Here is a 25653-nt window from a genome sequence, read left to right on the forward strand (position 1 = left end):
ATACCCCCTTTCACATTCGCAGTCCCGAGTCATACCCGGGACTTTGTTCCCAGGTGGAACCCTAGACACTACCCGGAATGAAGTCGGGCGGGTGGCGTCATCTGGAGGCTTGGCCGGGGCGGCGCTGGGAGGTGTCAGCACCTCCCAGCGGTGCATTTTCACTGCAGTGAACGGGATCTGGGTCACCCTGACCCAGAATACCCATTCACACTGACCGCATCCCGTGTCTATTCCGGGTTCTACCCAGGTCAGGACCCGGAATGCTGAACACGGGATATTCGTCCAAGACCCTTTCACACTGCACTAAATTCCGGGTTGATGCGCGTTCATGTGCAAAAACCCAGGATATTTTTGCAAGTCTGAAAGGGGTATTTTAGGTCTTTTTGCCAGTCACTGGGATACATTACGTCCATTTTTTTTGGCATATAGAGAATTCATTAGAGCAAAGTAAATAACCCATCCCTAAACCACCATTTAGATTACAGTTGAGCAATACTAATCACACTGACCATGGAGGTTTGTAATGGGCTGCAAGCACTGACAGATTTGTGTTGTTCTGCTTCAGGTTGGAGTACACACCAAGGCATGGTTTATCGCTGGGATATTTGTACTTATGACCATACCAATATCCCTTTGGGGTATTTTACAGCATCTGGTTCATTACACACAGCCTGAATTACAGAAACCAATAATCAGGTACCTTACTCATTATGTCTGTTAAAGATCTGTTTTGTCTGTGATAGTTACAGCATTGTCTCATTACTTTCCTTTTCTTTCCATAACAGAATTCTGTGGATGGTGCCTATTTACAGCTTAGACAGTGTAAGTATTGTTTCAGGCTTACATTGTAGCATCAGCACATTCCAGACCATTTAATTTCAGTCAACAATGTACATATTTGTCTGTAAATAATATATTAGGTACAGTATAAAAATGCTTAGTCCACACATACATCTACAATGCCAAGTTCTGAGTTGACTCGGCATAGTGTCCCCTTCTGGGATGATGAAGCATTTGTGCATTAATTTGGGAATCCATTGAGATGTTGTCCTATAGGTAATTATTGTATATCTTAAAAGATATCATTATTGTATATCTTAAAAGATATCATTAGTGATTTTTTTTTCCATCATGGAATAAGATTGTTTCTCGTCAATGTAACATTTAGTCATGTTGTGTCTTTGCTTTTTTTTTATGCAACAGTGGATTGCCTTGAAGTACCCAGACATTGCCATATATGTGGATACTTGTAGAGAGTGCTATGAAGCTTATGTCATCTACAACTTTATGATTTTCCTCTTGAACTATTTGACAAATCGCTGTCCAAATCTAGCCTTGGTTCTTGAGGCTAAAGATCAACAGAGGCATCTTCCTCCATTGTGCTGCTGTCCACCATGGCCTATGGGAGAGTGAGTGATTACACAGTCCTCTTATACTATATTATGGTATCCTTTTGTAGCTATGCACAATTAAATGGTTATATTTAGATATGTTGCAAGCAGATGTCATGGCTTATAGTTGTATTATAGTAAACCCTTATCCAGACCTTGCAAATAAAAAGCTGTAGGATACCGCAGTGTGTCTGATCCATCTGGTTCCCCTGGTCTCACTTGTAGCATTTGTGGGGAGAACACTGTAATGGCTAGCTGTGGTTGCAGCTTTGATATTCATGAGGGAAAATCTTTATATGTGTGTGTGTATATGTGTGTGTATATGTGTGTGTATATGTGTGTGTATATATGTGTATATATATATATATATATATATATATATATATATATATATATATATATATATATATATATATATATATATATATATATATATATATATATATATATATATATATATATATATATATATACTATGGTTTGTGCAGGAATATAATAGTTTTTAAATGCATAATCTTTATTCTCTGCATTTACGCGTAACTTCTTAGTATCTATCTATCCATCCAATCATTAATCTTGTATGTGGCATGTATATTTATAATAATTAACACAGCTAAAGGCCATACAAGGTTTTCTATCAGGAGATGACAAAACCGTCCATGGCCCCTGAGATGTAGAGGAATAAGGTTTAAAGTAAGGGACCTCCTGGCCTTCTTTAATGTCTTGCAGGACTACTCCCACTCAAAGCCCACTGGCAGGCTTCTTTGTAGCAACATAAGCTCAGTCACAGAGACTGGTAATCTTTCTTGCCTCCTGCAGGTTTAAACACGGTCTCCCCCACTGGCTTCCTGGCACACTGGGCTCTTCATCTACCACTGCAGCCCCACTGGCTTCTTTAACCCCACCTGGGCTAGATATACAGACAAAATAAATAAAGATGGGGAGGGGCCCTTGATCAAAAGTATGGGTATTGATTGGTGGATAGGACTATTTCATATTGAACATGGGTCCCCAGGTTTTTGCATTAGCCACATGGATTCAGTATGAAATCCCGGCGTTCAAAATCCCGTTGCCGGAACCCCGACAAGGGGGGGACGTGGATCGCCCCCCCCTTGCGGGCTCACTGCGCTCGCCACGCAGCAGGCCCGGTGCCTCGCTACACTCGGCACGCTAATTTATTCTCCCTCCAGGGGTGTCGTGGACTCCCACGGAGGGAGAAAGTGTCGGGATTTCGGCGGTCGGGATTCCAGCGTTGAGATTCTGAACGCCGGGATCCCAACCACCGGGATTTAAACTGCATCCCAGCCACATATGACTTAGGTGTGAATAAAGTCCAAAGTCTAAAAGTGGTGGAATTTTTGTCTATATATGGAGGATCAGTGTCTCACAACCCCACCCCCACCAGGTGCACAACCATACTGCTCTGTCTGTAGTGCGGTCACTTCCAGGTGAGTTGTTCTCCACTTGAGTGAAATGGGTCCACAGTGTTTTGAGTTGTATTGTAGGCTGTATCTGCCTCTTGACCTTTTTGAAGGGAGTAGGCATGCTCCATTTATGTTGAGGACTATCTTATAACCAAAGCTTAGGTTACACCCATAGTGATGTCATGTGTGGGCGGTGGCTTGCAAGTGTTGCATTAAGTAGGGGTGCCTACCCTTTTTGTGGACTGGGGGTACTTCAGTTCCAGTTGTAGGTTATAGTATTTCAAGTGTCACCGTATTGAATGCTATTTTTCTCCATCTTAAAACTGTTTTTAGGGTAAATTATGACTAATAATAATAACAACCAGTAAGTCGCCCTGTAATCAATGTTTTATTTCAATTTCTAGTTTTAAACCCTGTGGTTTAATCTATTTTTTGGATATAATTAGCCATCTGTATCTATTGCTGGTCCTTTCAAAATCATAAATCTCTCAAAATCCCGTGGTTGAGTGACTTTGGATGAGACATTCTCATGACAGAGTGCCTCTTCAGCTATGCACCACGTCTAAGATCACCTAACGTCTAGGGCAGTGGTAGCCAACTCCAGTCCTCGAGAGCTACCAACAGTTCACGGTACTTGTGTAATAGCCCGGCTATGCTACTTTTTCAGTGTAGGCCAACGGCTGCCTAGCGTAGTTTGCGTAGTGACTCCACGGCAGCCCGGCTCTGTCCCCAGCATCCATGGCTCTGTCCCCGGCATCCATGGCAAGCCTAGCGAGCACCTCTCACACAGCGCAGGTAACCGCCAGGTCCCCTGCGCTGGCGGACGCCGGCGGAGAGGGGATCATGCGGGCATCGGCGGAAAGGCGCTCCATCTGTCTGAGACTTAGGTGCGTCTCAGACGCTCCTGCTTCTCATTATTATTGCGGCAGGGTACGGCAACCCTGCCCTTGTCCGCTTCAGGGAGAGCTTCCTTTTAAAACCCCCACTATCCACGCCAGCCCCACGAGGGGACGAGTTACGCATCCCCGACCTGTTCATACCCCCAGTTGGCGTGGAGTTGATCTTTTAAAGTGTGGCGTGTGCAGCGTGTCCCGCGAGGGGACACTGATTACTATTCATGTATTCCGCGGCCCCTCGTGGGGCACGTTGCGTGGGCCACACTTTATAAAATCAACTCCACGCCGACGTGGATAGTGGGGGTATGAACAGGTTGGGGGGACACGTAAAGCGTCCCCTCGTGGGGCACGCTGCGCTCGCCACGCTTTGGGCTGGAGTGGGGGTATTTCAGGAACACCTATCTGACAGGGACGCTGACTACGCTGGACGAGGGAACTCTACGCTACTTGTGACCGGGGCGCTGACTATGCTTACTACGCTAGCGGGAACACTACCCTGATTCTGACAGGGACGCTACGCTAACTACGTAACGGGCGCCATGCTATTACACCAGTAATCAGTTCACATTTTCTAGATCACCTGACTGGGGCACAGGTGCACTCATTAGTGACTGCACATTATAAATGATCCACAGGTGGAGCTAATTACTTCACTTATGATTCTGTGAGGAGACCTGGAAAACGTTAACTGTTGGTAGCTCTCGAGGACTGAAGTTGGCTACCCCTGGTCTAGGGTCTTCTTATTTAAAAAAAAAAAAAAAAAAAAAACTAAGTTTTTATTTTCCCTCACTTTATTGTACTATTTGACCTTGTAAGTTGATTGTCTCCCAATTAACACTACCATAAATATATGTGTGTGTAGATGTATTAGGGAATGTAGATTGTAGGCTCCACTGATGCAAATGGTCAAATAGTCTCTGTAAAGTGCTGCAATATATGTGTGCACTATATAAAATCAGAAAACTGGGGAAGCCACAGACTGTGCATTAGATAGAGGAAGAGCTTGATCCCCAAACAGCATAGAGTAGGTATCTATTTTCAAAAAAGGACACCAGAAGAAAGATGTGAAACTTGTTTTTGTTTTATGCTATCTTGCAGTGTGCTGTTGTTTCGATGCAAGTTGGGCGTGTTGCAGTATACAGTTGTTCGACCAGTAACTACCATAATTGCTTTGTAAGTATCTACTATACAATGACATTTCACTGTACTGTACTGTCAATTGCTTTTCTTGCTTCAGGAACAAGTTTTCATGCTTTTTCAGTTATTTTTATGGTTAAGATCAGTGAATCCTTGTCCTCACAATTGAGCAAAACTGCTGCACAAATGCTCCTTTGGCACCATCTGCCCGATTTTAGCACCTGTACACACTTGACCTGATTCAGATGTGGTGAAGATGCGCCCTTATGCGATAATAATTTATTATTTTGCACGGAACTCGTTATGTAAGTAGCCTATGTAAGAAGCAGTGATGGCAACCACATCTGAATCAGGCTCACAGTTTGACAAGGCAGTGAATTAATTTATTTCTAGATGGAATCTCCAAGGAGTAAAAAAAAAAGTTTGATCTGTGGGAGAAGTTGGGCTGGTTGAGGTGGTGCAGATACGTTTAAATGGATACATGGTACTCTTGCCAGTTGCACATCTGCTGTAGTACAATTCTAGAAACACCTTAATTAATGTAATAAACTGTTCAAGTACACAAGTGACATGTTTATTAATCACTGCACCATTGACCCTTTATTCTAATAACTGAATTAAACCATACATGAAGCTAAACTGAACTGTAAATTAATAAAGTGGGGATGCCGTGGACAAAAAAAAAATGTATTATCAGTTTCAAGTGTCAGTAGTATATTCAGTACTAATCATATTAATTTGCTTTCTAAGTACAATACAGGTTGAGTATCCCTTATCCGAAATGCTCTGGACCACGCATTTTGGATAAGGGATTGTTCTTGATATTGGATTTTTTTTTTTCCCCATACTTACCTTGTCCCCCTACGTCCATGGCGGCCTTTAGGATCCTCTTCAGCTGCATCTCCGGTCCCAGGGGTGCATTGCGTGAGTGCGCTGTAACGTCACCGGCACAGTCGCCCAGTGCACCCCTGGGACTGGAGATGCCTCTGAAGAGGATCCTGAAGGCCGCCGTGGACATCGGGGGACAAGGAAAGTATGAAAAAAAAAAAAAAAAAAATATTCTGAAAACCACGGTTTTCTAAATATTTCGGTTTTTGGAATACACGGATAAGAGAGACCCGGCCTGTACTAATATTTAGGAGTGCATATGTGATATAATGTATGTAAAAACTGTAATGCTGTGACTTACTTTCCGGTTATGTTCTAGGATTTGTCAGTTAACCGGCATCTATGGAGAAGGAGAATTTAGCGTAAAGAATGCATGGACATACTTGGTTATAATCAACAATGCATCTCAGCTGGTATGTAATACATTCAGTGTTCTGTTGTTGTTGTTGTTGTGTTTTGTTTTCTACCCCAAAAAATATACAAAAGAACATTTCCAGGGATATTTTCAAGTTGTTTTTAAATCCGGGATCTTTTTCAGAGAAGTGTTTTTTGAAAGATAATTTGCACTTTGTACATGCAATGTTCTCGATTTCACCTTGTATTAAACTAGTCAGCAGGATTTCCTCTACCTCCTCATGGCAGCCATACTTATGGGCTCTTCCCCTCTGGAAAGTACAGTAATATGGAAAGGGGAAAAAAGACACAGGCTCCTACAAAAGGAATCGCAGCTCCTGGCCTCTGTGTCCTTTTTTTCCTTTCTGAGTAGAAGATGGATGGGTGGCTTACCTCGTGAAAGGATAATTATTCCCCTGCCACCGCTTTCAATGTCCCAGCAGGGAGGAGAAGGTGGGAGCCGGCCTTCTGGAGTGCTGAGCTATGTGCTCAATTCCGCGGCTGTTCCTCCCCCTTTCGGGCAGGCGGCAGCATATGACGTTGGTCACAATGTGCTGAGCCCTGGTTCATCCATAAGCGGAAGCGGGCAGGACATCATTGGCAGGTGTGAACGAAGTGTGGTTTTTGAGTGGCTGGAGACGCCAGGGCTGGAGGACTCTTTCCATAGTGGCACACCACGCTGCGGGGGGAAGCAGCGTCTGGAACTCGATTGATCAGGCTGAGTACTCTCCTATTTTAGCTGTGAGACGTTTTCTCAGTTGGTTTTATGATAACCCTTGCTTAAAACCTTACCTCGCTGTTCAGAGAAACTGAACAAAGGAGCGCCCGCCGGTAGTTATGGAGGAGGAAAAACTACTAAAAAGTTGGGGTAAGCCACTGGTATATGTTTGGGGGGTTTTGGGCTTTTGGGTGAGTTAGTGGCTGTTGTTGTTTTTTGTATGTTAGGTCAGAAACCAGCAAAGACAAATTGGAAGTCAAAGCAAATAACAAAAAGTTATACATGGCAAAATGCTCTCTTTGCGATAATGTGTTACCTGACAAATTTGTGTGAAATGTGAGGCCTGTAAAATGCCTCAGCAGATACCACTTTCACAGGTGATGGATCTAGTAGTTATGCTTAAGTTCGCGCTTGCTGACACATTTGTAACAAAGGATAAAGATGTCTACAAAAAGGAATCATGCAGTCTTAAGTGAGGACTCTGCAGACTCAGCTGATGAGTCGTTGATAGGTGCTGAGGGGATCTGCGAGAAGGAGGAGATTTTGCAGAATAAAGTAGACAACAATTTTAATCCTGACTTAGTTGAGAATTTGCTGGCCCTGATTCATAAATCACTTAATATTGAGGACGACTTAAAATTACAAGACTTAATATTTAAGGATAAAAGAAAGAAGTGGGATTTTCCCTCTATCTCAGTCTCTTAAGGACTTCATATTGGAAGAATGGAGGCATCCGGACAAAAGGATTACAGTGCCTCTGAATGTTAGTAAGATGTATCCATTTGATAAGGAATAGGCCCTGACATGCTTGACGGCATAAAATGGTCAGAATTGCTAAAAATAGTACAGAATATACTGTACCAGGGCCAATGCAACCGCCACGGTGGCAAGAAAGGCTCCTTGATTAAAGCCTAGGGCGGCGGATGTCGAAGAATAAGCTACTCTCATTACCTTTCCAAGACCGTTATCTGTTTGGTCAGCAACTTGATGAAATTATTACAAAAATCTCGGGAGGTAAATCAGTATGGTTGCCCCAGGATAAAGCGTTGAAAGGGCAAATTTTTATAGTCAAAGGGGAAGAGCGGGTAGAGTTTCCTCTTGCCAAAGTTCCCAATGATGCCAGGGCAAGCACAGTGGGAGCCAGGCTGTTGCAATTCAGGGACGCTTGGGAAGGTTTGACCACTGACAAATGGGTGTTGAAATAGTTACAAAATAGAATTCAAGAAGTGTCCAGGGAATTTTTTTATGGAATCTCCAGTTCCACAAGACAGGGCACAGAAACGAGCACTATTTGCTGCAAGCCTAGAAACAATGATAGACCAGGAAGTAGTGATGAAAAATCCCCAAGGTGCAGGAAGGTCTGGGGTGGTATTTCAGGTTCTTTGTGGTAAAGAAAGGCATCTGGAGGCTTCAGGACAATCTTGTAACTGAGACGTCTATATTGCTTTATTCAAGTCAAATCATTCAAGATAAAGTCCATTCCTCACCATGAAATGGTTTTCCCCTCTGTTCGCAGTGCTGTATAAGGCAGAACTTACTCGGGGCTATGATGGCCATGGGGAGAAGGAGACTGCTGATGTCAGCAGCCTTCGCAATGGGCAGGAAACGTCTGTGTGTTCTGGGACTCTCCCAGAAAATGCTGGGTTACCGCCCCCAAGCGGTAGCAAGGTGTCAATCACCCTGCGGACAGTCAACAATAGCTATACATCGCTGGCTGTCTTCGCACAGACGACTCATGCATGTGTACAGTGCGCATGTAAGCTTGTCCAATTATTGTCAGGGCTTCAAATTCGAAGCCCTGTGTTCAGATCTGAATGGGCTTAAGTGAATTATAATACAGTTTACATACAATGACACTATGTAGTATAATGAAATCCTGTGATTTGCTCAATTGTTTTTGTTCCCTTCTTGATCCCCTAGTTTGCCATGTATTGCCTTATCTTGTTTTATAAAGTACTGAAGGAAGAACTGAATCCTATTCAGCCAGTTGGAAAGTTTCTCTGCGTGAAGATGGTTGTCTTTGTTTCATTCTGGTAGGTATTGTCGGGAAATTATGTAAAACTGCTCCATGTTGCGCGCAGCGTTCGTTCAATGTGTGGCTTGCAGTCACGTACATGGCAGCCCTCCGTTTAAATTAGGGCACTAATACATTCCTTGAAACAGGTGTGTTTCTGAAAGAGCAGTTTATTAAATGTCAGGAAATGCAGCTGTGATCTCCTACACAGTCCCTGTACAAAATGTAGTGGCAAGATGGCACAACTATAGACATCCGTCCATAAATCAACTTTCTCAGAATCTAGGGCTGCTCACATCTATTGCCGACGGGGGAGATGGCTGCGTGGCCCTATTCAATGCTGTCTTCCCTGGCAGTCAGGCTCGGTATGCCGGGAAGTGACGAGCTCCCAGCTGCAGCTCGCCTCTTCCCGGCCGCAGCTCGCAACCACACCCCATTCTCGTTTTGCTGCAGGCGGGACATTGAATCCCGCCTGCAAATTCTCGGTCGAGCAGACAGAGAACGGGACAGGGTCACAGCTGAATAGCCCCCCCCTAATTGTCCGAACAGTGGTATTTTAAAATGCTGCACTGGACACTTCAATTACTGATCTAAGACTGGACAACAATAATGGTGTGTACACACAGTACACTTTGCCATTTGATTTTGACATATAGTCAAAACTGAATTGGGATTGCATATACATCGAATGGAGATCAAACATGGTTTTAACTTTTCGATCCTTATTCGATGTGCGCTCCCATTCCGCTCAAATCGAATAGCCAAATAGTGCAGATCTGTACTATATAGTCAAAATTAAATGCATGTGTTTTGGTTTGCCATGCGATAAGATCCCGATCGAATAGCAAGGCTATTGCTCCGTGTGTACACGCCATTAGCATAGTGCTTCACCTGATATGATAGTGTATTTTCCTCCTTTTGTGTCGGCAGACACAATAAATACGTTTAAAATAAGGTTGGATGAACGTTTATTGGTTAAAAACATCCATGGGTACAAATAAGAAAGATAATCTGTCTTTAAACTATCAGAACATACTATACAACAAGGGACAAGCTATTATAAACCTAGGTTGAACTAGATGGACGCAAGTCTTTATTCAGCCTTACCTACTATGTAACTATGCATAGAGGTGGATATTTGTGGAGGAGGGTACAGCTTTATAAGAGCACAAGCGAGCCTCTCTCTCACATCATCATTCCACTAAGAAATCTCTACCCTGGTGTCAAAATGAAGATTAAAGACACAAAGAATGTTCCTTTGACCAAGAATGGTTAATGCTGACAACTGATTCCTGTACTGTAGGCTTGGAAAATCTCCTAACAATAATGGACTAAGGCACAGGTGTTAAGGAGCCCATACACGCTCCGTTTTAAAGCTCCGTTCTGTACTTTTAAAGTACACATCGTATCGGATCGCATCCCTAGTGCATGCACTGCGATCCGATACGATGTGTACCTAGTACAAAAAGTATGTGCAGCACATACTTTTTGTACCGTACTATGTGATGTGCGGGAGCGCGCATCGCATAGTACAGAACGGAGCCGGAGAAAACGGAGCGTGTATGGGCTCCTTAAGACTTGCTTCCCATCCAGTTACTGTGGAAGTACACATCCCCGCATGTCCTGACAGTTTTAGCATGATCTAACCTCAAACGTGTGGCATGGAATCCTGGATTGTGTGTTGCCACATTGTTGGCTGCCCCTTGACTAAGCAAAGGTCTTTCCATATCCACAGGGGCTAGTTCTGATTGTAGAACCCAAAAAAAAGGAACTTTGATCCTGGACAAACCATAATGCAATTATTGACCACTTTATTTGTACCCTGCAGTTTAGAGTTATACTGGGACACGCCCCTTCCACTTCAAATATCTCTCTCCACATTTTACATCTGCCCCAACTGCAGTGCAGCATGGTTTTTTAAGGTTTTATATTGTCTGTGCTGAGTAAGTTACATTTTCATATTTACCAGCAGATTGTGTTGCAATTTTACCCACAGCTAGTGGATAGAAAGGGGAAAATTCATTCAACGGATCTAGTGAAAGTAATCATTGTAACAGTACAGAACAGTTGTTTATGATTCTGATCGTACCATAGAAAGTTCAAGTTTATGCCAAGCAAACCTTTAACAAATAATCATTCAGGCATGCAGAAAAAGTTGGCATTAACCCTTTAAGTGCCAATGTTGCTGTGAATAATCTTCCAAATATCCACAAAATTTGTCAGCATCGCTCACCGCGCCAATTAATTGAAGTTTAGTTAAATATTGCACCCAAAAAAGATTTGCTTTGTGGTTGTTTTTTTGTTTACTATTTATTTTTTGGGTATTACCGTATATACTCGAGTATAAGCCGAGTTTTTCAGCCCTTTTTTTTGGGGCTGAAAACGCCCTACTCGGCTTATACTCGAGTGTGGGTCTGGGGCAGTAGTGTGTATTACCTGTCAGAATGGTCTTCTCCCCAGCGCTGCACAGCGGCATCCTCTGTGCCCAGCGGGAGGCTCAGCGCATATAGAATCTAAGATCCAGACACTGCCCATCATGTGCTGCCGGAAGAGTTAACATCCCCCTGCAGTGGTTGGTCGGCATCATGGGGGTTCACTATGCTGGCTGTTTCCATGTCACTGAGCCGCACTAGGTAACAGACAGCCGCGGGACTCGACGCCAGGGGAGGGAGGTGCTGAGCTTCCCATTGGGTCTCGCGGCTGTCTGTTACCTAGCGCGGCTCAGGTCACTAGGCTGCCGCCTCCCCTCCCTGGCTCCCATTGGATCTCTTGCGGCTGTTACCTAGTGCGGCTCAGGTCACTAGGCTGCCGCCTCCCCTCCCTGGCTCCCATTGGATCTTGCGGCTGTTACCTAGTGCGGCTCAGGTCACTAGGCTGCCGCCTCCCCTCCCCTGGCTCCCATTGGATCTCTTGCGGCTGTTACCTAGTGCGGCTCAGGTCACTAGGCTGCCGCCTCCCCTCCTCTGGCTCCCATTGGATCTCTTGCGGCTGTAACATCTAGCCTGCCCGTAGAGTGACAGGCAAGAGGGGGCAGGCAAAGCGCTGGGGAAGCCAGCTCACCAGGGGAGGAGGGGGGACAATATTAGCAGGGAGGAGGGGGGACAATATTAGCTACTAGTAGGTGGCACACACACCACAGGCAGCAGCTCAGTGTAAGGGGGAAGAGACCCGTGCCTGCTAACATACAGCAGCAGAACCCATCAGAGATATTTTTAGCTGCTGCATTTCCCACCCTAGGCTTATACTCGAGTCAATAAGTTTTCCCAGTTTCTTGTGGTAAAATTAGGTGCCTCTGCTTATATTTGGGTCGACTTATACTCGAGTATATACGGTATATTGAACATATTCTGTAAGTGGCATCTGTCTTTTGCAGGCAAGCGGTATTGATTGCACTCATGGTAAAAGTTGGTATCATTTCTGAAAAACATGTTTGGGATTGGAAAAGTGTCAAAGATGTTGCTACAGGACTGCAGGTAAAATGTTATGTTTGTCTGTCTACAGCAGTGGTTCCCTAACAGGATACTAATGCCCCTTTCCCACTGCAGCTCTTAAACGGTAATTTGCCATTTTTTAAACGGGTAGAGCTGCAGTGGGAAAGCTCCAGGTTGCTTTACCCGGTTAAAAATACCGTTTTTTTTTAAACGGGTAAAAAGCAGGTAAAAGCCGTTTAAAAGCCGTTTTTTTGGCAGTGAGAAAGGGGTACCCCTTTTAACCGTTAAAAAAAAAAACGGCACGGGGTCCCCCCCCCACTGCCGTAACAAGCACCAGGCTGAAAGAGCCGGGGCTGGTATTAAAAAATCAGGAAACCCGACAAGTAGGGCTTCGCTGACTTTTTTTTTTAAAACCAGCCCCAGGCCAAACCAGCCAGCAGGGTAATGCCACAGCCGGGGGACACTTATGATATAAGTTCCTGCGGCCAAAGCATTCATCCCTACTGACCAGTCAGCCTGGCCAGGGGGAGTGGGGACCCCCCCAATGAAGGGGTCCCCCCCCCCCCCCCCCCCTCCAGGACTTACCTGACCAGGCTGAAGCCTGGTGCTGTCCCCGATGCCCCTGTGCGGTGGGCATCGGGCTGATGGAATGGTGTAAAAAAATAGAATAAAAACTATTGTCTTTGACTGTGGAACTATGAGTCCCAGCAAGCCTCCCCCGCAGGCTGGGACTTGGAGAACCACAAGTCCCAGCCTGCGGGGCATTAAAGGGCCCGCTGGCACTTGTAGTTCCACAGTAAAAGAAATAGTTAAATAAACACACTGACACACGTGAAAAATAAAAGTTTAATACATCCACAGCCCACACATACTGATACTTACGTATCTTGAGCCCGTAGGTAGCCTTCAGTCGGTGTCGGCATCCTCCTCCGGTGTCGGTGTCCGGTTCCGAGGCAATCCATAGGTGTAGCTGTGGAAGGAAACTATACTTACAAGTGTCCTCCGGCGAAGATCACGTCCTCTTCTTTCCATGTAGCATCCCCGGGACTTGGCAAAATAACAAACCGGCTTAACGCGAAACCCACGGACTGTGAGCAGGAGCCGCACGTGTGTTTGTTTACATCGTGCGGCTCCGCCCCCGAATGCCGCTATTGGCCGGCTTGCGGCGTAGCAGCCAATCAGGAGCCGCTAGGCTGCAACACTGTGCGGCTCCTGCTCACAGTCCGTGGGTTTTGCGTTAAGCCGGTTTGTTATTTTGCCAAGTCCCGGGGATGCTACATGGAAAGAAGAGGACGTGATCTTCACCGGAGGACACTTGTAAGTATAGTTTCCTTCCACAGCTACACCTATGGATTGCGTCGGAACCGGACACCGACACCGGAGGAGGATGCCGACACTGGATGCTGACACCGACTGAAGGCTACCTACGGGCTCAAGATAGGTAAGTATCAGTATGTGTGGGCTGTGGATGTATTAAACTTTTATTTTTCACGTGTGTCAGTGTGTTTATTTAACTATTTATTTTACTGTGGAACTATAAGTGCCAGCGGGCCCTTTAATGCCCCGCAGGCTGGCACTTGTGGTTCTCCAAGTCCCAGCCTGCGGGGGAGGCTTGCTGGGACTCATAGTTCCACAGTAAAAGACAATAGTTTTTATTCTATTTTTTTACACCATTCCATCAGCCCGATGCCCACCGCCCAGGGGCATCGGGGACAGCACCAGGCTAAGGTCAGGTAAGTCCTGGAGGGGGGGGACCCCTTCATTGGGGGGGTCCCCACTCCCCCAGGGCCACTGGCCAGGCTGACTGGTCAGTAGGGATGAATGCTTTGGCCGCGGGAACTTATGATGTGTCCCCCGGCTGTGGCATTACCCTGCTGGCTGGTTTGGCCTGGGGCTGGTTCTTAAGATACGGGGGACCCCTAGTCATTTTGTCCCCCGTATTTTGGGAACCAGCCCTGGACCTGGAGCCCTGGGGCTGGTTTTAAAAAATCAGGGAACCCCTATTTGTCGGGTTTCCTGATTTTTTAATACCAGCCCCGGCTCTTTCAGCCTGGTGCTGGTTACGGCAGTGGGGGGGGACAATGGGAAAAGCAGCATAAGTCAAACTTGGGTACTTTGGGGCCTTGCAGGGTGGCTCTGGTTATGGTGGTTTAGGGCCAATTTAAATTATATTTAATTTAATTGTCTAAACCAGTAGTTCTCAAACTTGGCCATCAGGACCCCACACAATTCACGTTTTAAAAGATCCACAGTGGAGCTAATTATTTCACTTGATTCTGTGAGACCTGCAAAATATGCACTATGTTGGGGTCCTGAAGGTGCCCATACAGGGTAAAATATTCCCCAGGCTTTTTGAACTAGATCGCATTGCATGAGATTTGCATGCGATGCAATCGGGACCTAGTTCAGAAAGCACGGGCTGCACAGACTTTATGTGCTGTGCGATGGGATGCCCACTGCAGCACCATTGTCCCATATATGGGCACCTTTAGGACAGAGTTTGAGAACCTGTGGTCTAAACATATGCTTTTAGCGCCCCAAATAAAATATTTGGACAAACAGAACCCAAGGAGTGCTGCAAAAACCATCTATTATTTTATTTTTATAGGGAAATTTACTTTAGAACATAGTTTATAGCACTGCATAGCTCTTGGCTAATGTATTACATTTGTGCATAGACAGAATCTTAACAATACTACCTGGTAATACTATCATTTGTGTAAATAACATCTGGCAGCCCCAAGAAAGTGCAAAATGCAGTTGTGTGTGTCTCCATTGCTTGCTTGTAAACTTTGAACTTCAATTAACATCACTTTAAAAATATTTAGCTTTTCACTTGAAATTAGTTTTTTTATTTAAATTTTTTATTTTAAATGTATTTATTTCTTACAACAATTAGCCATGAGGGGCATACACACGGGGCAATATCAGCCCCTTTTCTAAGCGATCCGACTAGATCACTTAGAAATGGGGCACTGATTGCTCCATGTTTATGCCCTGCAGTGATGGTGAAGTGCGGTCCTGTGAGCCATTATTGCACGCAGAGAATGCCCTAGATGGCTTTCCCTAGATTGCGGGGCTTTGCCTATTAAAAATAGGCAAACAGCATTGTGCGTGCATTGCAATGTGCGCTGAGTGATCATGCTAAAACACCTAGCTCTGCCAAGACTGGTAGATCCATGTGTATGACCCTTTACAGCTAATGTTTTTTTGTTTGTTTTGTTTTTAAGTTTAAACTGTCTTAAATTCTTGCTTTCCTTCTTTCTTCTTTTTTTTTTTAATCAGGATTTCGTCATTTGTGTGGAAATGTTCCTGGCGGCCATAGCTCATCACTTTAGCTTTTCATACAGGCCTTATGTGCAGGAGGCTGAGGAAGGCTCGTGTTTTGACTCTTTTCTTGCGATGTGGGATGTATCTGATATCAGAGCAGATATATCTGAACAAGTCCGAAATGTTGGTAAGTTCAAATTTTTTAGTGTGCAGTAGGTGAAAATAATCCACCACTGACATATTTGTAATTTTAGGTAATGATGGTTTTAGCAAATTGTGCAAAGATTTCACAATATTTTATTGGGAAAAAAAGAACTCCACCAAAAATCTAAAGGTGCCCATACACAGTGCATTTTGCAGGAGCATGCGATGCCATCGCATTCTAAACACATGCGTTGATCGCACCGTGTATAGGCACCTTAAGTAATTTACCATGGAAACAGAATTTTACTTCATTCTTGAGGTACCCACTAACTAGAAAGATCTGCAATTTTAAGATGTGCGCAATCTGGACAAAAGATTTCCGGCAAGCGCACATCTTCACCAAAGACTATGGATCTTTCGCTGAATCTTCTGATCTTTCATGCAGCATATAAGATTTAGCAAAAGAGATTGGCTGATTTTGTGGTAAAAATTGGTTGATTGCCAAAAAATTTGTTCTAGTGTATGGGCACCTTCACATTCCTTATACATTTACTTATAGCTTCCCTGAATGCCTTAAAAAATAACTCTCAAATCATCCAGTAAAATCCTCCAAAACTAAAATTAGATGACCCTATAAAAGGGAGGGAAAACATACAAAGATGCACAATAGTAGTTAAGTTAAGAATAAAAAAGTAAATACAGCCACTGTGTTTCTAAACATCCTAGCATGTCCTTCCACAGATTTTTCTGTTAAGGCATGCTGCAAAGTGTGGGTGGGGGGGTGGGGTATAGATTAACCGCCTCTTTCAAATCTGTTTTTACATATACAGGCATAAATAACAAGGGCCAGATTAGGTTGGGGGGGGGGGGGGGGGGTGTGCAAGGGTGGTGTATATTAGTTTGTGTATAACTCCTACCATAACTCATTTCAGGAGGAGCAAAATGCTCTCTAACTCTAAAACTCTAAATGTTTTGACATGCCCCCATCTGCAGTGTAACATGATTTTTTTTTTTTTGCTTTACTTCCATCTGAGAATTGGGCCAAAAGTCCTAGGGTCCGATTTATATTGTATATAGTGGTGCTGGCAGCATTGCTGACCATAATTTGCTGAAATGCACCTGATTAGTAGATTGGCGGCGTTGTTGTTGTTTATTAAATCCGTAATGAAAATGTCAAATAGCTAACATAGGGCCTGATTCAGAGTTGATTGCAAACGATAATGCTTTCTCAAATGGACAAAACCATATGCACTGCAGGTGGGGCAGATGTAACATATGCAGAGTTATATTTGGAGGAGTTATTTTGTTTTGTTTCTGTATAGGGTAAATACTGGTATATTTTTGCACTGCTATTTAAATTTTAGGATGAACACACCCCACCCAAATCTAACTCTGTCTGCACATGTTACATCTGCCCACCTGCAGTGCACATGGTTTTGACTAATTGAGAAATATTTTGCTTTTGCGATCAACTTTGAATCAGGCTCGTAGACCTGTTCCATGCCCATGTGGTCTGTTTTTTATATAAGTTCTTGATCTACTTAGGAAATAAAGTACTTTTGTGGGCTCCATATGTGGAACATGTGAATTTTAAGTAACAATCCACTGTTGCAGTAATACTTATAGAGATGTATATTATACATAAACTTAATGAAAACACTTGCCTTGTAAAGTTTATTTGGCATAGTCATCTTTTTCAATTCCGTGATGAGGATGGGGATGTCCTTGTGTTCTGTTTTTACAGGGAGGACCGTATTGGGCCGGCCTAGAAAGATGTTTTTCTCCGATGACCTGGAGCAGAATGAACACACAAGCTTACTGTCTTCTTCAACTCAGGATCCTATATCTGCAGTTTCTTCTATGCCCCCATCTCCATCCGGACACTATCAAGGGTTTGGTCAGACAATAACACCGCAAACTACACCCACCTCTGCAACTGCTCCCGAGGAGCTCTACAGCGCAGACTCTCCTGAGCAAGAGCTACCTGAGCCACCTGTGCCAGCACCTGAACTCGATGATGTGGAGGTATCACTTGAGAGCAGCAAGCGCTAATTCTGTTGCACAGGGAACCGTGTCAAATTTTCTCATGACTTGAAACGCCTCTAGGAAAAATGGTGCCAGCTTGGGCATCTGCTGCGGTCAGAGATTAACATCTGGATGACGCCCACTTTGGCTCTTTTTTTTTTTTTTTTTTAGTTTGTTTTATTTTTTTATTTATAGATTTTTATTAGGTGGGGGCTCATCAAAGTATTTGTCATCCAGATAGAACACCGGGGTGGAATTTCCTCAAAGGAGTTTTGTGTAATATGACCAAGAAATCCAAGCAACTTTTGCGGAGATGAAATAATGGTTGCTGCGAGAGATGCCAGAAAGATGAAAGAAGCAAAATTCTGTGTATCGTTGAAAATTGCTCTTAACATAAAATATGTCCTTCAAGAAAAATCTTTAGCTGTCACTGGGGTACAGTGGTTAATTGAAGGTTCACAGTTAATGTTTTTAAACGGGACTCAAATGGGCACAAAATAACTTGGGGTTGTGTGAAGTTTGATTAAAACAAAAATGTTTTTACTTGTCACCGTTTTAACTAATTAGTAAAATCTAAAAGGTATTTTAAAGGAATCCCACACACCCCTATTTTGTTGTAAATTATGGCTCATGTTGAGTTTTTTGCCTTTGAGGGGAATATTATCTATTTCAACAACAGTTTTTAGTTGATTGCTGGAAAATGATAAGGCATTTTCCATTACCTCCGGCCATACTCCTTATACCACAGCGCTTTATTTGGATATTGTGTACCAATCCAGATCAGACAGGATTAGTATAGAGAAAGGCACTGCCAGGTCACCACGCAGCAGAATAGGCCTCTGTATAATGAACAACATTGTGGGTGAAACTTACTAAGATGGGAGTTTGTAATCACATGAAATGTTGCTCTGGGCAACCAACCAGAATCTACTTATTTATTTAGCACCTTCTATAAGATAATATCTGGTTGCCTATAGCAACATCCCATTTGAAAATGAACTCCCATCTCAGTAAATTTCCCCCTGTAGGATTAAATTAAACCCACATAGGGGGAAATTTACTAAGATGTGTATTCTACTTCACGTGATGTTGCTATGGGCAACCAATCAGATCCTGTCTACTATCTTCTAGAGGGCGTTAAATAAGAAGTAGATTCTGATTGGTTGCACATAGAAACATCACATGTGAAGTAGAATACACATCTTAGTAAATTTCCCCCATAGTGTTGAATTCAAGCACTGCCACAATATGCACAGTTCCTCTTTCCTCACTGGGGCTTTCCTCTCTGCTCTGGTGCTTTTTGCATACTCAGGTCTGTATCTCAGCACTAATATACAGACCAGAGTGTGCTAGAGGCACCAGAAGAGAGAGCGACGCCCCAGGTGGGAAGCTGGAACTGCATCCATTGTGACCGGTGCAGGGTAATATCAGCATAACCCCATAGATCTGTAGTGTTCATTCTTTGTTACCTCAGCAGACATGTCCTCATGCTGTATTCTCTGGTACGGCCGATTTTCTTCTGGCCTCCTAACAGCTTGTGTGAAGTAACACTATAAAAAAAACACTTTTTAAAAAAAATTATTATAACGTGTGTGTATAACCGGACTAGTGAGATTGTTAGAAATATCACATACTGTGGTGGAGCTCAGGATTCTATGGTAGAATGGGAAAGAAAAGACCTAATTGAATGTAATTCTGTTGAAAAGTTCATGTTCAATGTATCTCTTCTTAAATGCATATATCATCTGCACTGTTAGCATTTGTGTAGTGATGTGTTAGGGATTGCACATAACACATTTGGATGGGTTTGCTTAGTTGATCTAATGTACATTTTGGCGATTCTTGTGTTTAGCAAGCTGTGTGTCATAATTGTGTTTTCAATATGTAATGCTTCCTTTGCTACAGGGTTAATCCTTTCCTATAAAGCACACCTGAAGCCAATGTGCTCAAATAAAACATTGCCTAATGCTGTGTACACACGGGGGCGATAGGGGCTGAAATCGCTGGGAATATGGTCGCTGAGCGACCATATTGCCAGTGATTGGAGTGTGCACCAGCGATAAATCGCCGGGTGCGCGCTCCCGTTTTCAGCCCCTGAATGATCGCTGGTCAGAGGAACATGCTCCTCCGACCAGCGACATCCCCTGCCTCTTCACCCAGCAGTGTTTAAATTTTCATCTGCGACTATCTCTGGTCGCAGATGAAAACGGGACACGGGGCAATGTGATTGCTGAGCAATATATTGCTAGCAATATATTGCCAGCGATCATATTGCCCCGTGTGTACGCACCTTAAGTTCTTTGTACAGAGGTGTCTTTAAAGTATTTTAAAGCATAATTTTTACTTAGTCCAGGGGTTCCCAATCTTTTTTGAATCATGGCACCCTAGAGTACAAGACTTTTTTTTTTTTCATGGCACCCCATGGCCAAATAAAATGTAGAAAATAACTATAAAATTAAGTGATTTGTGTTTGTATATGATTCTTAGGTTCAGTTATATTGTGAAGGGTTCTGTTTGTACACATAATTTATGATTGGCAGTCACCAGAACTGGTTTTGTCCATAAATAATTGACCATAAATAATTTTAGTTGGTCTTGTACCACCAACCCAAGGCACCCCTGCAAGTGTCCCAAGGCACCCCAGGGAGCCATGGCACAGTTTGGGAACCACTGTCTTAGTCATTGATGACGAGACCATGCCACAGCCAATGCATGGGCATGCTGGCAGGAGACTTATTTGCTCCTGTGGTATCTCCTCCGCCTCCATATTGTCTGTTCTCAGCAGTGGATGTCTTACAGAGGGAATTTCTAGCTACACTTGGGCTGTTCCTGCCACTCAACTCCTGAGCTGCAGAACCAATATTCAGTTTACATGTGAGTGGCCATACTGAATAAGATTAGGCCTGTTGCTCATGACCTGAGTGGCTGGGTAAGTTGTGGAACATGTTGAGGTTTTAGGTGACCCCACTTACATTTTGAATGGCTTGTATTAGGCCACTTAGTACTGACAATGGTGAAACATGTGTGGACAACCACAATGATAACTAGCAGATATGTAAATCCCCAAAAATACAAAAATGTCATACATTACAGGGCAAGTGCCCTGTAGGAGCACCTAAGTGTAGGAGCCAATGGAAATGCGGCTTACCAAAGAAGAGTTTACTACTACAGATCCCTGAATCGGGCACCAAAGTTAGCCTGTCTTGATCTGATGACATCTCAAAATGTACACTGAGCGACCATATTGCCAGCGATTGGAGTGTGCACCGGCGATAAATCGCCGGGTGCGCGCTCCCATTTTTAGCCCCCTTACGATCGCTGATTCCCTCTGTGGCTCCCCCGGCAGAGGTTCCCTTTCATCAGTGACCATCTCCGGTCGCTGAAGAAAAGGAGACCCTGAGCAATATATCTCCCCCGTGTGTACACAGCTTTACAGCTTTCAATCTAGTCCTTTTAATTCTGTAAATCCAGAGAGGAATTTGAAGCATTACAATTAGAAGAAAAGACTAAGTTTGTTTTTTGGTCACAACAGCATATGATGCGTCAAGGACCAATGGGAAATGGGTGGTGACTTTATATAAAATATTAATAATGGGGACTATGTTACATGGACTTTTTCTGGAACTTGGCAGATCCACTATATTACAGGTTTGTTTCTGTATATCAAACTAGGGTTCCGTTACAGTTGTCTTAAATAGTATTTGTTTTAGATGTCTTCTATATTGCAGGCTTATACTTGAATCAAATATTAAAAAAAAATATATATATATATATATAATTTTTTTTTTTTTTGTGTGTGGTATATAACACAAAGCTTTCTGTATCCAATGCTGATATCACAGCGGAGTAGTGAAATAATGCAACGGAGCTAATTCTATAACTTGTAGAATGTATAAAATGTGCACAATTCAATAAATTAGTCAACTGTAGATGTATGCCATGTAATTTAAATGGTTTAGGTTAGAAAAATCTATCCTGCTCAATGCAACGTTGCCTTTAAGGAGTTAATCTGTTCAGGGAGCAGAGGCTTAACATTTCCTCAGCAGCTATTTTTGGTCTGTGGTTTGCCAGCAATGTGCATGGGAAGTAGGCATTTCTAGGATGTGATGAGTTCTACAGGAGAGATGGGCAGATCTAGTGAAGCACCTTGTAACAAGAGATGTAGAAGTGGATTGCTAGTTACTTGCAGCAACATTCACTTGCTGTAATCCCTGGTCTCCTATAACACATATGGATGATTGAATTCACCATATTAACAAGAGAGTCTGAATATAAACCGAACATAAATAAATCTGGCAGTTGTCCCACTGTATTCTCAGCTCCCAAATGTTTTAGAGACCGCATCACACTTATTGCCATCGTTATATCAAGGCATGTTGTGGTCTTATGTTTGTCAATGGGAACACACATCAGAACTGGGATGCAGCTGAAGTTACTGGGGCATATAAGCGAGAGGTATTAATAGGCGTGTGGTGGTGAATGAGTGGACTGAGCCAAGGGATTCCAGAGTCTGTAATTTACGACCCATTGCAGCAATTCTCTGATCCTCAGGAATATTAAACCTGTTTGAGAAGACTACCCCCAACTGCATATCATTGATTTCAGTTGCCATTATCTGATGTCAATTTGGTGGACCTTACCATGGCAGCCTCTATGTCACTTAAAGTACTTAAGTAGAAAGGTATAAATTAGTTTATGCATAGCTGGATTAAATGTAGAACCTTTCACATTTTTATTGTTATTAACCCTTTGAGTGCCAACATCTGAGGGATGTGCAAAATATTCACTAAAAATGCCAGTGAAGCTAACATTTGTTATATAAATTCAAATAAAATTTCCCTGTGAAAAAAGGAATACATTTCTTATATAAGGTAATAATTACAGATCATTATGATGAATAACAATGTTTGATTGGACATTTTCACACCTATTTGACAAATTCGCTTGGCGATCAAAGGTTTAAAAAGCAAACTAACTATAGGTCCAATTCCCTTTACCCAAAGTTTGCACCTACTGTACCTTCTATTACTCCCCAATCAATATAGTAATGCTTTTCTATCACCTTTTTTAATGCTCTCCTTCATCCACTGTTAGCGCCCTAAAGATTCTGCAACCCTGTACAGAGTATATGAAAGACCAATGGTGCAATAAAAGTAAAGTGATCTATCATTTGACAATAAACTACCAAACTAAATAGGGGGCAGACTAGAGAATAAGGGTTGGACTTCCTGTTTCATAAGAGGCAAGTGGAGAGGTAGTCAGTACAGTCAGCCTATTTCCGGACTGGAGACCCGCCGCTGTCCAGAAGTTGTGAGACTACAAGTGCCAACATGCTGCCTGATGGCAGGGGACATGATCTAGGGATATATATATATATATATATTGTAAAGCGCAACGGAATCTGCTGCGCTATATAAGAAACTGCAAATAAATAAATAAATAAATATATATATATATATATATATATAAATATATATATATATATAAATTATACACACACACACGTTACACTGTGCACCTGAACCAATCACTAGAAAGGCAGTCCAGTTCAAATGGAACCTTTGTATTAAAATTAATGGTTCACCATACCTGAGTCCAATAATGCACGCGCAGCAAATACCAAATTTTAACAGGAGGGAGGGCCTCTGGGATCCACAGAGGTGAGCAGGCTCCTTCCTACCAAACAGGTCACTTTTAAAAGGTACCCGTCAAAATGCAATGTGTAGTTGAAGCCATTGATTCGGCACATGTTACATCAGCCCCACCTGCAGTGCAGCATGGTTTTGTCCATTAAAGGAGGAGGTTGCTTTTGCAAAAGCAATCTGAATCACCCAGTCCCTATCAACTTTAGTAAAAAGTTGTGAGTTAGACAGACCCTATTTGTAAGCTTGGTTACACAGCTGTTACATCAATATCAGTGTGCAATAGCACTGAGCTATCCATGGTGCAAAAGAGCTGCATGACAACAGGTGTAATGATGTGTGCACAATACATAGCATTGCTGTAATTCCGTGGACACACCCACACTGACCATATCCTACATGTTAATGCTCCATTACTACTCTGCTCCTTCTGAAGAGATAATACTTGTTGGGTATGACTGTGTTGTCTGTAGCTGTGTGGCTGGGGCGGGTGCATGCGGAATCACACAAAACTGCATCAGCCTCATTGTTACACTGCACAGTGTCAAACAGAGTTTACATTCTCTATTTCATCATTGGGTCTTTATTGTCTGCAGATTCTAATAACCAAGAAACTGATCTATATTGGTGGCCATGAATATACACAGGAGTGATTTTACTGATTAAGCTTGTTATTTCATTTCTATCACTTGCACCTTTCCGTCTGAGTGCCTGAATCACCTTAGTGCATTAAGCACAAGTAAAATTCCCACTGACCATTGTACTGTATGTTAGAGTTCCTTAGGAGGCGTTGAATCTTTTTACATTTTCATAAATAGACATGTCTTATCTTTAGCTTGATAAAGGAGAGTGGACTACTCTTTACTAAATGCACTATACAACAGAAGTACTAATATGTTCAGATTCTGCTTTTAACGGTCGTGATGACAAGGCGGCAACATGGCTATTTGTGCCTTAGAAGCACGTGTGGATTTAGTTTTGATTCCCACTGGCATTCTAATGAAAGAATGACCCCTAAACAAAGCTAATATAATGTCATTTATATAATGATATTGGGCAGTACGGATGGTGTAATGGTTAGCATTACTGCCTCACAGCACTGAGGTCATGGGTTCAAACCCCACTATGGCCCTAACTGTGCGGGATTTGTATATTACATAGTTACATAGTAGGTAAGGCTGAAAAAAGACTTGCGTCCATCTAGTTCAACCTGGTATTCTCCCAGTGGGTTTACTCTGGGTACTCCGGTTTCCTCCCACAATCCAAACATATACTGGTAAGTTAATTGGCTCCCAACAAAATTAACCCTAGAATGAATAAGTGTGCGTGTACATGTGGTAGGGAATATAGATTGTAAGCTCCACTGCGGCAGGGACTGATGTGAATGTTCAGATATTCTCTGTAAAGCGCTGCAGAATATGTGTGTGCGCTATATAAGAAACTTAATAAAATAATAAATATAAGTATAGGGATGTTAGCATACTGTAGATCCTCATCATGCACACAGTAACAACCCTATACCGTACTATTCATTGTGTGCTGTACTGGACAGCACGCATGTTTTGCATTACACAGGATCACACTATGGACAACACTGTTTCCTCTGCCCCATTCAATGTGAGCATTTTAATAGCTTCAGAGTAAGAACTATGGGGCACGGAGTATCGTAGTTGCCCAGTCTCTGTAATGATTGTAGCCAACAACCTTTCTTTCTCAGTGTTAATGTTGATGGTATGTATGGTGACCTGTAATCCGGTGGTTGCTTCTTTGCAGCCTCTGCTAGCTATTTGTACTTGGTCATACACAGCACCTGTTTATATTATACGCTGTTACTCTGCTTTATTCTACTACTAAAGATGTCAGCCCAATTTGTATGACTGCCTTAAGTGTTGTGTATATAATAAAGCATTTCAACTGCATTGTTTCCCTCTATGACCTGTTATTTATAAGGTGCAACAAACTGTTTGCAGGATAAATGGGGAAAAAAACAATGTAATATCTCAGATTATCACAGCATACATACAATACACAACAGCTACACATAGCATACATACTAAATGGCTATAATTCCACAAACTGTATAATGGAGGTGATAGAGCAGCTTGCTCTATATTAACTAGAAGGTAGAACAGAATTTGATGACATACAGTATAAGAACCTCTTGGCCTTTACGTATAATCTTAACCCTTTTTGATCCTTAGTAAGGATAGAATTGCATAAAAGGTGCATATCATTGTGAGTGGGGAAGGGAGTGGCTATACACAATCTGACCCTGAATCT

General features: G+C 42.9%; 1 protein-coding gene across 1 annotated transcript in view; it reads left to right on the forward strand.

Moving 5' to 3' along the window:
• TMEM184C (transmembrane protein 184C) overlaps positions 1–25297 on the forward strand; it is a 30306-nt gene extending 5009 nt beyond the window's left edge. Inside the window, exons 2-10 of the mRNA XM_083171317.1 lie at positions 566–696; positions 786–822; positions 1204–1409; positions 4810–4884; positions 6056–6149; positions 8768–8880; positions 12235–12334; positions 15578–15749; positions 17451–25297. Of these exons, the coding sequence (XP_083027443.1) occupies positions 566–696; positions 786–822; positions 1204–1409; positions 4810–4884; positions 6056–6149; positions 8768–8880; positions 12235–12334; positions 15578–15749; positions 17451–17758 (1236 nt within the window). The 3' untranslated portion in view covers positions 17759–25297. The remainder of the gene's footprint in view (positions 1–565; positions 697–785; positions 823–1203; positions 1410–4809; positions 4885–6055; positions 6150–8767; positions 8881–12234; positions 12335–15577; positions 15750–17450) is intronic.
• The last annotated feature ends 356 nt before the right edge of the window (positions 25298–25653 follow it).

This window comes from Crinia signifera, chromosome 1 (assembly GCF_055691185.1).
Source record: "Crinia signifera chromosome 1, ASM5569118v1, whole genome shotgun sequence".
In the NCBI taxonomy this organism is placed as follows: Eukaryota; Metazoa; Chordata; class Amphibia; order Anura; family Myobatrachidae; genus Crinia; species Crinia signifera.